Source organism: Notothenia coriiceps, unplaced genomic scaffold (assembly GCF_000735185.1).
Source record: "Notothenia coriiceps isolate Sejong01 unplaced genomic scaffold, NC01 NC01_scaffold00026424, whole genome shotgun sequence".
Lineage (NCBI taxonomy): Eukaryota > Metazoa > Chordata > Actinopteri > Perciformes > Nototheniidae > Notothenia > Notothenia coriiceps.
The window spans coordinates 431,553-444,285 of NW_011359125.1; the positions used below are offsets into that span (position 1 = coordinate 431,553).

General features: G+C 43.2%; 2 protein-coding genes across 3 annotated transcripts in view; both read left to right on the forward strand.

Moving 5' to 3' along the window:
• mcm7 (minichromosome maintenance complex component 7) overlaps window positions 1-7,518 on the forward strand; it is a 10,867-nt gene extending 3,349 nt beyond the window's left edge. Inside the window, exons 3-15 of one of the 2 annotated variants that reach the window (XM_010784615.1) lie at window positions 923-1,087; window positions 1,434-1,558; window positions 1,697-1,877; window positions 2,667-2,804; window positions 2,913-3,062; window positions 3,197-3,311; window positions 3,429-3,560; window positions 3,827-3,910; window positions 4,152-4,363; window positions 4,453-4,718; window positions 5,060-5,228; window positions 6,263-6,372; window positions 6,901-7,518. In XM_010784615.1, the coding sequence (XP_010782917.1) occupies window positions 923-1,087; window positions 1,434-1,558; window positions 1,697-1,877; window positions 2,667-2,804; window positions 2,913-3,062; window positions 3,197-3,311; window positions 3,429-3,560; window positions 3,827-3,910; window positions 4,152-4,363; window positions 4,453-4,718; window positions 5,060-5,228; window positions 6,263-6,372; window positions 6,901-7,126 (2,073 nt within the window). In that variant the 3' untranslated portion in view covers window positions 7,127-7,518. The remainder of the gene's footprint in view (window positions 1-922; window positions 1,088-1,433; window positions 1,559-1,696; window positions 1,878-2,666; window positions 2,805-2,912; window positions 3,063-3,196; window positions 3,312-3,428; window positions 3,561-3,826; window positions 3,911-4,151; window positions 4,364-4,452; window positions 4,719-5,059; window positions 5,229-6,262; window positions 6,373-6,900) is intronic. The other variant, XM_010784616.1, reaches the window with a different exon arrangement.
• Window positions 7,519-8,662: 1,144 nt separating this feature from the next.
• Window positions 8,663-11,561, forward strand: LOC104957020 (leucine-rich repeat extensin-like protein 2). The gene is given in 6 exon segments (XM_010784618.1): window positions 8,663-8,884; window positions 9,209-9,269; window positions 9,605-9,649; window positions 9,742-9,902; window positions 10,558-10,929; window positions 10,931-11,561. Coding segments are annotated over 5 exon segments (1,008 nt in total). The 5' UTR covers window positions 8,663-8,884; window positions 9,209-9,217; the 3' UTR covers window positions 11,309-11,561.
• The last annotated feature ends 1,172 nt before the right edge of the window (window positions 11,562-12,733 follow it).

Genomic DNA, 12,733 nt, shown 5'->3' on the forward strand with positions numbered 1-12,733 from the left:
CAAAATAGTGTAAATAAAGACTGTAACAGCCAGGACTTCAACAACAACAAATGCACCTATAAGTTTGGTAACCTAACGTGTTGTTGTGATGACGTAACCAAAACGCGGCGAAAAGCACGGTGCGCGACCATGCTCGCGGCTGGCTCACAGCCAACATGTCTGCTGCTTGGACATATTTCAAAATATCAGAGAGAGAGGTGCGGATTGCGATTTGTAAAACTTGTTCAGCTGACATTTCTCGAGGGGGTGTAACTGCAAAGACTTTCACCACTTCGGGATTACTCCACCACTTGAAATCAAAACACCCGCACAAATATGCGGAGTATGATCAACGTAACCCTGTTCTCTGACATTCGGTGATATTTTTTCGGTGCTAAAACCCTTTCGGCCGAAAGGGCCTTTTTAACCATTTTCCGTGCATCCCTTTATATATATATATTTTTTTTTTTTATACCAAACAATTTATCAATATAAATGGCAGCTTAAGCAATAAATAAAATAATCATGAGTTGCAGACACAAAAGCTTTAGGAAGTGGCTTTTTCCCGGAATATAGATTTGGACATTATCACACAAACATGAATAATTTAAGTGGAGAAGCAAGCTCAAATGAAATGGATCAACTCGTTATCTTTTGTCTTTAATTGTTTAGCAACCATTTTGTCCTAATGTAATTTCTGAAAGTATTGATAAATCTAATTTCTTCAAAACTAAAGGAAGAAACGCCTCAAGCAGCAAAATGGTATTAACTGATAACTTGGGGGCATCCATGTTGCCTTGGTGTTAAGAACCTGACAAACACATTTTTTTCCACATTCTAAACTCATACTTATCACAGTTTGAAAGTGTAAAGGTGTCATTGAGCCTTATCTGGGCATGAAAGGTATTTTAATGAAGTTGCTCATCATGTTGTCTGTTCCCAGGTGGCGCTGGCCCACAGGGAGCAGGTGGCTCTCTACGTGGATCTGGACGATGTGGCCGAGGAAGACCCCGAGCTTGTTGAGAGCATCTGTGAAAACGCCAAGCGCTACATGGACCTGGTCGCTGACGCCGTCCACGAACTGCTGCCAGAGTACAAAGAAAGAGATGTACGTGTAAATGCACAGTTGAGCTTTTACGTTTAAAAGCTAAAAGCATGATTAGACTCGACACAGGCCATACATCTATCAAGGCACATTATCTAACACTTTATTGTTCTTTTTGTAAATTGGTCGTGACGTTTTTAAATGGCTTATTTTGAAAAGGTTAAGATTATCTGTTACTAGCATAATGTCAGATAATGTTAAATATGAACAGCTGGTCAAACAAAGGGACAACATACATTAGCTGCACTTGGTATAAAACGTTTACACATTATTTTTACCAATTTCATTTTAACATTCAAGACTATAAAGGCGGGTGTTATTTATTAAATGGAAATGCTTTTATATCTAGATTGTTGCCAAGGATTCTTTGGACGTGTACATTGAGCACAGGCTGATGATGGAACAGAGGGGTCGCGACCCTGCAGACACCAGAGACCGTCGTAACCAATACCCCCCTGAACTCATGAGGAGATTGTAAGTTGAGACTTTAGGTTTTCATTTTTAATAATATTTCAGGTTTTTTGATAATGGCTGCTGTGGCTTTCTTTTCACTAAAGCACATGCAATTACATTTTGGTTACCTTTCTCATGAACTGTATCCTCCTTCCACAGCGAGCTGTACTTTAAGGCTCCCACCACTTCTAAACCCAAAGTGGTTCGTGACGTGCGAGCGGACAGCATCGGGCATCTGGTGAACGTTCGCGGAATAGTGACTCGCGCCTCTGAAGTCAAACCAATGATGGCTGTCGCTACGTACACATGTGACCAGTGTGGTGCGGAGACCTACCAACCTGTAAGTTTGGATTTTAGTCCTCTGGGCCCAGGAGTTCAACTCTATTAATCCCGATCTGATCAGATATGGATTTTGGGTAGTTCAAAAACAGGATTAGGATCACTTTGATCCCAAAAAACTGGATTATCCTGATCCCACCAAAGGGGTGGATTACCAGAGCAAAATGTACTCTACAATTTATTTTAAAATATGTTTCAATTGAAATAAGATGGCAAAGTTTGTTAACTGAAATAATACACAATTTTTAGCCTTCATGGGAAATACATTTTATTTTTCCATTTTTGCTCACGTTTGTGGTGGCCTATTTTGCTTTCCACCAAATGTTGATGACATAAATGTTTATGCTCATAAAAGTATCACAACAAAGATTGTCAATCACAAATGTAATTGACAGTAAAGTAAAAATATCTTCAACAAAAAAAAGTCCACCCTGTCATCACCTTTCAAATAAAAAAATATATAATTGGACATTATAGATGTCTCTGCGATGTGGTCTCTTGTCTTCCTTGTATTATTTTTCATGTCCACTAGATGGCGATCGGTCGGATTAAAGCACTGATATTCAGGATCTAGTTATTTTGAAAAGTCGTGATCAGGATCAGGCTGATCCTGAATTGATTTGAACTCCAGGGACAAAATCTGTCCGACTTGTCTGATCCTGGATCACAAAAAATGGGATTTCTGATTGAGATGAAAAGTTTTGAACTCCTGTGCCGAGATCATTATGTAGTCGGACAATTCAGACATTTATCAAGTGTTGCTCATTAATCACATCTTTTTGGCCTTCAGATCCAGTCTCCCACCTTCATTCCCCTCGTCATGTGTCCCAGCCAAGAGTGCGTCACCAACAAATCTGGAGGGCGGCTCTACCTGCAGACCAGAGGCTCAAAGTTTGTCAAGTTCCAGGAGCTGCGTATTCAGGAACACGTAAGGAACTTCTAATAACAAAGTGCCCCCTCGCTGTTGCCATGAATTGTATTCTTGTGTTTACGCCATGTTTCTATTTTCTCACAAATGTCTTTTTTTGTCCCACAGAGCGACCAGGTGCCCGTCGGAAACATTCCACGGAGCATGTCTATTTATGCCCGCGGAGAAAACACACGTCTCGCCCAGCCAGGAGACCATGTAGCCATCAACGGGGTCTTCCTCCCTCTTCTTCGCACAGGGTTCAAACAGGCCACTCAGGTAAGGGCTTTTATCCTGAATCAAGTATTTGTCTCTCTTAACTTAGCGCTCAAGCTCAAAACCTGTAGAAATTGTAAGGCGGGGTATTTGTTTGTCTTGATATCTTTAACAATGAAAATGCATCCCATCTCCAGGGTCTTCTGTCAGAAACCTACATGGAGGCTCATAGCATCACACTCATGAACAAGTCAGAGGACGACGAGCTTGGCGATGATGATCTGAGTGAAGAGGAGCTGCGCAGCATCACAGGTGAGAGCCTGCATGTGTGCGATGGCTGTGTTCAATCAAACTAGAAGTGTACGGCTGACATTGATCATAACGTTGTCGCTCTTTTAGCAACTGAAGTGATTTTATGATCTGTTACAGAGGAGGGCTTTTATGAGAAGCTAGCCGGCTCGATAGCACCAGAGATCTATGGACACGAGGATGTAAAGAAGGCTCTGCTCCTGCTGCTGGTGGGGGGGGTGCAACAGGCTCCCAAAGGCATGAAGATCAGAGGTGAGCAACAACTCGAGTTCATTTTTTAAATCACTTCTCTAAAGGTGCTCCCAGTGGCAATTACGGGGGAAATGAATTCTCTGCCGAAGCATTTCATGAAAAACGTCTTTCATCTAACAATAAAGTTTATTACAGTAACGACATTAAACTTAAGGTTATGCAAATGTGATATTATTAATTCAATAACAGATTGTGTGCACGTCACCGACTGCTTTCCTAAGCCTTTTATGAGATGTTCTAATAACTGCAACGCTCTGTCCCTTAAGGCAACATAAACGTCTGCCTGATGGGAGACCCCGGAGTGGCCAAGTCCCAGCTGCTGTCCTACATCGACCGCCTGGCTCCTCGAAGTGAGTACAGTCCTGTTTGAGGGAGGGAGAGTCCGGGATGGTTTAATGTTTTATCCAGTCAGACATTTCATTTCCATTCTGGCTACATGGGGAAAATATGAACTTGAGATGGGACGACAGAAGACCAAAGACTGTTGTATTGTTATTGCTTTGTGTGTTTGTAATAACTCTCTAAGTACCAGTTAAATAAAATGCTGCCATTCCATGTGTTTGCTCACTTCCTCGTGTCTTCGTCTTTCAGGTCAGTACACGACGGGTCGCGGTTCCTCCGGTGTGGGTCTGACTGCAGCGGTGATGCGTGACCCCATGACCGGAGAGATGACCCTGGAAGGAGGAGCCCTGGTGCTCGCTGACCAGGGAGTCTGCTGCATTGACGAGTTTGATAAGATGGCCGACGCTGACCGGACAGCCATCCACGAGGTTATGGAGCAGCAGACCATCTCCATCGCTAAGGTAAAGTCGACAGCACTGTTCATCTGTGGAGATATTTAAAGCTAACGCCTGCATCACATCTAAACTCGTGTTTTTAACTCTTTTTCCAGGCCGGCATCATGACCTCCCTCAATGCCCGCTGCTCCATTCTAGCAGCCGCTAACCCCGCCTACGGCCGTTACAATCCCAGGAAGAGCATCGAGGCCAACATTCAGCTTCCCGCCGCTCTGCTCTCCCGTTTCGACCTGCTGTGGCTGATCCAGGACAAGCCGGACGCCGACTCTGACCTGCGTCTGGCCCAGCACATCACCTACGTCCACATGCACTCCCGCCAGCCGCCCACTCACTTCACCCCCATCGACATGAAGCTGATGAGGTAAACATCTGCTTTGTGTTTGAAAACGTTTAAGAGGAGACCCTACAGGTTCTTAGGGCCATAGATCTCATCATAACATTCCCCAATAAACTACTTGCATGAAGACAAACACATTACTCTCCGCTGCATTTTCTAATTGTTGCTTCGCCCTGTTCACAGAATCACTTACACACCTTTGACAGCTTTTTTAAAAGTCTGAAAGAAGACATGTTATGGAAACACGCTAAAATAAACCAGGTCATTTGCCGTCTAGCAAGTTTGTCTGTGAACATTGTTTCAAACCAATAATTGATGTAATATTCAAAAAATGTTAAGAAATTCTCCACTGTGAATTCCTCCAGGCGTTACATGGCTGCGTGTAAGAAGCGTCAGCCGGTGGTTCCCGAGTCGCTGGCTGATTACATCACCGCTGCCTATGTAGAGATGAGGAAGGAGGCCCGAGTCAGCAAAGACACGACCTTCACCTCCGCCCGAACCCTCCTCTCCATCCTGCGTCTGTCCACTGCCCTGGTGAGAACTTCAGCCCCACTGTGAAAACCTTTGGTTTGCAGGAAAAGCAAACGGCCTGCTTGAAATCATTGAAACTGTTTGGGTCATTTTTCCAACATAGGAGTGAATTCGACGTCCCTGTATGTCTACAATCAATCGTCCAGTTTGTGATAAAGTGCTTACAGTGCAGGTAGTGATTATAACCTGGCCTACTGCAATGTGAGCACTTCTTTCCCACGGCGGACAAAAGATCTACTGTCTACCAAATATTCATCATTCGGCAAATCGCATAAATAAAAGCAAGTATTCTTGAATGTATTGTGATCTTGGATCTCTGGAATGGCATCACGAGAAGTTGATTTCCTGACTTCAAGTGACTCATGGTCTGTTCTCTGCCGCTGGGTGTCAAAAGTGCTGTTTGTGCAGGTAGCAGTCATCCACCTACTGCAAAACCAGCACTTCAGGCACACGGTCCGGCCCCGTGCTGCACACTGATGTCCACCAGGGGGCGATCTGCTGCCGTCCCTCTGTGGGAGGAACGGATTGAGTTGTACATGATTTAAAGAATGAATGTATTTTCTGCACAGAGACCAAATTGTGTGTTTGTTGTGATGCTCCAGATGTTTTGAGTTGATAATGGTCTTGAGGGAGCTCTTCCTCTGATCCTGGCCAGCTTTGCAGGGTCTGCAGTCAGCCTGTGTACTTTAGGTGCCGCTGTGCAAACCCATGCAAAACTGACCATGGCCAGAACCCTCATCAACATGTTCTATCCTCTGTGTTTGTGATTTGAAGAAGAATAAACTTTGAGCTTCAATGTTATTTGCACCCTATGGTGTGTTTTAACACATGTAGAGAGACTAGCTGGTGTTGAGAGGCGGAGACTTGGGCAATTGCCGGCCATACCAGATGGCATTGCACTTGTCTCGGTCTGACAGTGCCGGCACAGCGCAGCCTTCGTTATCCAGAGATCCAACCAAATATTAAAGCTGCTGCTGCTTTGTGATTCTTCTTTTCCATCTCAATCAGTCCCCACTCGTTTTGTCCCCTCTCTGCAGGCTCGCCTTCGCTTGATGGAGACCGTGGAGAAGGAAGACGTCAACGAGGCCATGAGACTCATGGAGATGTCCAAGGATTCACTTCAAGCCGACAAGTCCAGCGCCACAAGGTCAGTGTTTACACTTTCCTACTGATGGCATTTGATTTTCTGCAACACGAGTGACCGGATATCGTCCAACCCCAAATCCCCTTTATGAGTTAGTTGTTTGCCCGTAACCGTAGCTGCGTGTCCTGGAGGAAGCCGTAAAATGTCTCTGGGTTTTTATGGAGCTCTCCACACGGAAGCATGTAAACTGAGAAACATGTTGGTACCCCTTAACTTGTACAGCTTTTAAACATTCAGGAGGCTTTAAAAAAAAAAAATGTGAAAGGGAAGGAAGCCAGGTTGTTTAGTCCTTTCAAAATAGTTTTAAAGCAACAATAAAAAGTATCTTCTTAAAGATATAGCTTTATATATTTTGCTTATTTGCCATCTTGCTGAAACTCCGCTAAGTATATATGACGCTTCTGTTATTCAAGAGGCAGTCGATGGTTAGCTTAGCATAAAGACTGAAATCATAAAGTGGCTCTGTACCAAAGCTACAAACTGTTTTCTGAAGTCCTAAAATCTCCTCCTCTCTGATTCTCTTCTCTCCAGGGCTCAGCGTCCGGCCGACGTCATCTTCTCTCTGGTGCGAGAGCTCTCCTCCGAGGGCTTGGCTGGAAAAGGTGGCGCGGGCGGGGTGGTGCGAGTGACTGAAGCAGAGCAGCGTTGCACCTCCCGTGGCTTCACCCCAGCCCAGTTCCAGGAGGCGCTGGAGGAGTACGAGGAGCTGAACGTGTGGCAGGTGAACCAGGCCCGCAGCCGCATCACCTTCGTCTGAAGGAACACGACTTCATGCACTCCGAGGGAAAGCTCTTTGTTGTGGACTTTCTACAGACTTCTATCGGGGCTCTGCTCATTCCCCTCGACAGCATCGAGCACAACCTGGACATTTTGAAGCCTGACTATTTTTGCAAGAGTCCCTGCTGTTGGAAAGTCCATCGCTTTTTATGTTAAGATTCCTGTTATTCCTAAATCTCTTGTAAATATGTGTCAGAATTTGAGATTGTGTAGCATTTGCAGTTACGAGTTTAACGCTTCCCCTTTTTTTTGCATTCCTGTATATTTCATACACTTTCAATGCAAATCTTGAAGACGAATTAGTGTTGGGCCTCGTATTGTGAATGATAGTTATAATAAATGATGGTTCAATACTCTGCTTTAATGTGGTTCATTGAGACTCCACTGTGCATGATATGGGATGAAGACAGTTGGAAATGTGCCCCCCACCCCCCCCCTGCTAACACCTGGACTTCCTTTAACATGTCTTGCTCATAAAACATGCTAACATGCAGCGCTGCAACTAGCAATTATTTTCATTATTGCTTGGTCTATACATCTTTTTAATATCCCGTTTCCTAAAAGCCCAAAGCTATGTCTTCAAATATTAATGTTTTTTAACATAAGGTCTGCAGTGATTCTGATAATATAATCATTTGAGATGATATTTCAATAATTTGTGCAAAGAAAATGTTAAATGTATGTCAAACACTCCTTTAGTTTCATATTTGGCCACGATAACTTGTCTTTTCTGACTCGCAGTCTAAAACCCAAAGACGTTAACGTATGAATTAGTAAGATTGATATGACCTCTGTGGAGTTGACTACCAGCTGTTTGTTTGACATGTAATTAGTGTCTTAAATGATACCTCTCAAATACAAACCTTTTAAGAAAACAATTGGGATTTACTTAAGGTGCATGGTGAAAACTATAAGCTCGAGTCTTACCTTGCACGCCCACCCTTTTTGCATTAATTAGTTTGTACAAGTTAAAAAATAAAAATAAATGTACATCTATACTCAAATGTATTTTCTTTATCTTTAAAAGTACCAAACATCAAACTTGATAGATTCTTATCCAACAACTTTTGGAAGCATCTTAAGTTTGACTTTGGGTGTATTTTTAAAGCCCTCCAAATCTCTTAAGTTCAGAGCATGGGAGTTAATAAATAATTAGTTTATGATAACGTAAGAGAGAATAATTGAAGAATTCAACCATATTCTGATATCGAGTGCTTCTAATATACTATTGAACATGTCGAGACAGAGAGTTGATCGCCAGTATCCACGTCTCTAATGTTTCAAAGCAGGTGTCCTCTGGGTAGAAATAACAGCCTTGTGGAGCCGACAGCGTTTTAGAAATCTCTAACAAGTCATAAAAGTACATTTTAAGGCCGAGCCGGTCGCCATCTAGGATTTTTACTGTCTTTCTGGCTGAGATATTGTGTTGGTCGGCAGCTTTTTCCCCCTCAGTTGCAGTTGTCCCAGCGGGTGATGCTTTCCCTCCAGACTTAATGGGGAGTTTCCATTTGAAGTCTGTTCTCTTTATGGCTTTGCTGCTGAAGCTACAGGGGCTTTTTATATCCATAATTGGCGCCAAAGGCCCCTTATTAAACGGTATTAAAAGAGAGGTGGAGTTTTGTGTCAAAGTTGTCGCGGTCCTATTGGACGGGAGGAACTGTCTCAGGGGGTTTGACACACGGATCTGTATTTAACCCTCTTGGCCCTCTGAGTGCAGGAAGACAGCGTCCTGAGCCAGGTGAGTACAACATGGAGGGTCTTTATCATTAGGCAAAGTGCTGTGTAACTAACATGGTATAGCTTTATCTCTAATATTATATTCCAAATGTGTGTTTGTTTAAAACTAAATTAGGGCAGTTTACCTGGAAATGTATAATATTTATTTTTGATACTGTTAAACAATAGTCTTAAGCATTGTTTTTGTAATACACTTTACGCTTTTATTTCGTAAGAAAATCAGTTGTAAAAAGGACTAAGAAGTTACTAACGTACACTTCAAGATGTGCTTTTCTATGTACGCTTATTTTCCTCTAAAATGATACAACTCAAATCTTTTCTCCAGGGGTTCGAGATGATTTCTTCATTATGGTTGTTGGGGGCCGTCTGCTGTCTGGTGCTCCCCGGTAAGAGCTGATTTTGTATTGAACAACTGCTTAACCCTCTATTTCAGAATTTAGTTTGTGCACATGACATAAATGTAAGCAATAAGAATCAACAAAAGCATGTTTGTAAACTAACCAACTTATTTAAATGGGTAGAATTCTGAAAAAATCTCCATGAGTGAAGATGGTTAAAGGTTTTAACTCTGTGTAAGCGGTCAACGAAAATACTAATTCATTATTTAATGGCAGTTTTTTGATGCAGGCCTTTTTGTCCTCTATGGAAATCTGAGCAGCCTTTAAATTGTAATAAAAACATGATAACTTAAATCAAACCAATGATCTGTCTCCTCTCCTAGGCCTGCTGGAGGCCAAATCTTTGTTAAACGACATGCAGCAGGAGGGTAAGCAGATCCTAAATCATTTCAAATAAACATTTATATATATAATTATAAATATTTTATTTTCTAAGTGATTTGATCTCATCTGTTTACAGAGATGGTACCAGTCGGTAACGTAGGTATCGACTCACAGAGAGCAAACAGCTTCCTGAGTAACTCCAGGCCGAAGCGTAACGCGGACCCTCGGTGGTACAGAGGGAACCCAGACTTCCAGTCCTACTACCGCTACTACAGCAGCATCGGACACACTGAGGGGGTGAGCACATCTGGAAAGACACAAGGCTTTGTGATTAGATACTGTTCACAGTCTAGTTCTGGGAGAGTTTAGTGAGAATGAAATGTCTTACTCTGGTAGAACGAATTATAAAAGCAGAAATGTGTCCTCAAACAGAATCCACCCGGTGTACTTCCAGTGATTCTGGACAGTGAATATCTACAGACAGTCGACCGGGTCCCAAAGTGTGAAATGAAAGAATCAAACATATTGTATGCAACATAAATCAAATCAAAACATGAAATATTAAAACCATCTAATGTTGCGCTTTGGAATACTACAAATTCATATATGAAGCATACAATGTAAAATATAACATTAATTATATTTTACACATTTATTCATCCAAATGAAAGGCTTCTATGACTGGATCATGTTTTAGTAACATTGGAATTGTCTTCCCTTTAATCTTGTATTTCAAGGGGTTAATATTCTATTGATATGAATATTATTAATTGCTTCTACCTCACAACTTCTTATTTGGTCACCTACTTTTCTTTGTACTCAATCTACTTTAATTTATTTTACTAATGTGTGCTTTTTTTCTATGTTAGTCACTTATTTGTTACAATGTAAATGTCCCCGCTGTGGGACAAGTGAAGGAGTTTTGATTTCTAACTTTATTTCTCCCTCTCAGATCTATGAGATCGACAAGCTGCGGATGCTCTACCAGCAGATGAGGGCCCTGGAGCAGACCTACGGCCCCGACGCCTCGTACTACCAGAACAAGCTGGGGGTCCCGATGGCTCCTCCTCCTCCCCCTCCCATGAAAGGAAAGCCCACAGCTCCCCCCGCCCTCCCCCCAGCCCCTGTCATCTCCCAGGCCGACGTCCTGTACCTGTGCAACAAGAAGGACCCCCTCTGCAAGCCCCACATCGTCTACATGCCCACCGGCTCCGTGCCCGTGCTCTGCGACCCCCGCTACCACCCCCACTGCACCCCCCAGAAAGCTCCAGCTCCAGTGGTAGCACTCCACCCTCCTCCCCCTCCTCCACCACAGAAGTCTGCCCGGCCCCCCTCCTCCTCCCCCACCTCCAATCCTCGTCAAGAAGACCTTCGCGGTCCCCATGCGCTCCTTCAAGGGCATGGAGTTCGACTGTGACCCCTACTGGGACCCCGACTGCCTGATTGACCACCCCCCCCGGCCCATCAAGGGGAAGACTATTGTGGTCCAGCCTCCACCCCCCCCTGTGGTGGAGGAGAAGGAAGAGGAAGCAGTGCCTGAGACCCCTCATCCTGCTCCCAAAGAGAAGAAAGGACCCATCTTCCCTTACTTCTTCCCCAAGGCCTACAACCCCATGGATGATCTGTACGACCCGATGCGGTTCCAGTACCCGCAGCCCGTTCCCGCCGCCGACGAGCCAGCAGAGTCCGGCCACAGCCAGTGAAACCCCCCCCCCCCCCCTGATGTGTGGGAGGAGAGGAGGTTGTAATATTACATCAAACAGACATTGATTGGAATTGAACATTTTCATATTTTGAGGGATTTTAACATCTTGCAAATGTACCATCACTACACAACCTTTACTAAAGCATTGAAAAGTTTCAGTATTTGTTTATTAAATTGAACTGTTAATGTGTTTACTACAGCTTGCAGTCAACACAAGTATGTATTGCCTATGATATCGGACTGATGAGATAATAAAGTGTCACAAAAACAGTTTTTCAGCTTTGATTGAGAAGCATTTTAGCTTTGAGTACACTGGGAAGGAAAGAAAATGTTTGTCCGGGTTCCCAAACTTTCCTAATTCCCTCAAGGACCCAACAGGTTATTTAGCCTAATGATACAACACTGAGCATTTCATGCAAAACAATACACTGTTAAGTTGAACAATAGAGACTTATTTAGGTGCTGAAGATCTAAGTCAAAACATGTCCAGTCTAGCACAGAGTATAACAGTTCAAGACTTCCAAGGTCCTTAAAACATGTCTCTAGTTCACAGACGAGTATATGAAGAAGCTGTGGGAGCCATGTTGGATACAGAAAGACAGAAAGAAAAGAGTGCCACATGGCAGGTAGAGCAGACTAGTAGCGGTGCCAGCCTGCAGGATGGGGGGTCATTATGTCTGGTTCCGCTGTACATTTAATACCCATAAAAACGCTGACTCCTGTCAGACCTCCAACTCTGGAGCTATAACTCCCCCGGCCCCCTTTCTCCTGCTGCGTGTCTGTGTTTAAATCCTCTGAAGGCAAACGAACAGCAGGAACACAACTTCAAAAGCTGCGCTAACGGCAAACACCCTGACAGTAAACCTGCAGCTGCACATAGCCCCCCTCCAGAGTGCAGCTCTGATATTATTATGGGCTATCTGTTTAGTCATTTGAATTTACTGAACTCTTTTATTCATGCCCAATAGATGGTGGAGGCGTGACCTCAAAAGCAAGGAACAGAGAAGAGTCCATACCATTAAGAAATAATACAACTTTTAATATCATTTGATCAAGTGTGTTAGTTAAGATGACAAATGAAACAATTTGAGGTTCTGAACAAGGGCCTTTGCAATGAGGGTAGATTACTTTTTGATATACTATTACTTTTTTATAACATATCGTTTTCATGGCATACTGCACTATTAGATTTCTCAAAACAATATACTATGATTTTTTTTGACATACTGTACTATTACTTTTTGGTAAATACTATACTATGCCTTTGTTTTAAATACTGTTGAATGACTTTTTTGGACATACTGAAACTTAAGACTTTATTTTTTACATACTATACTTTTGGGGGATACAATATGCCTTATTTTTCCAACTTTTCACAGGAGGGGGGGGGCGTGGAGGCTGGACCACAATAGTCTTCCCCTTG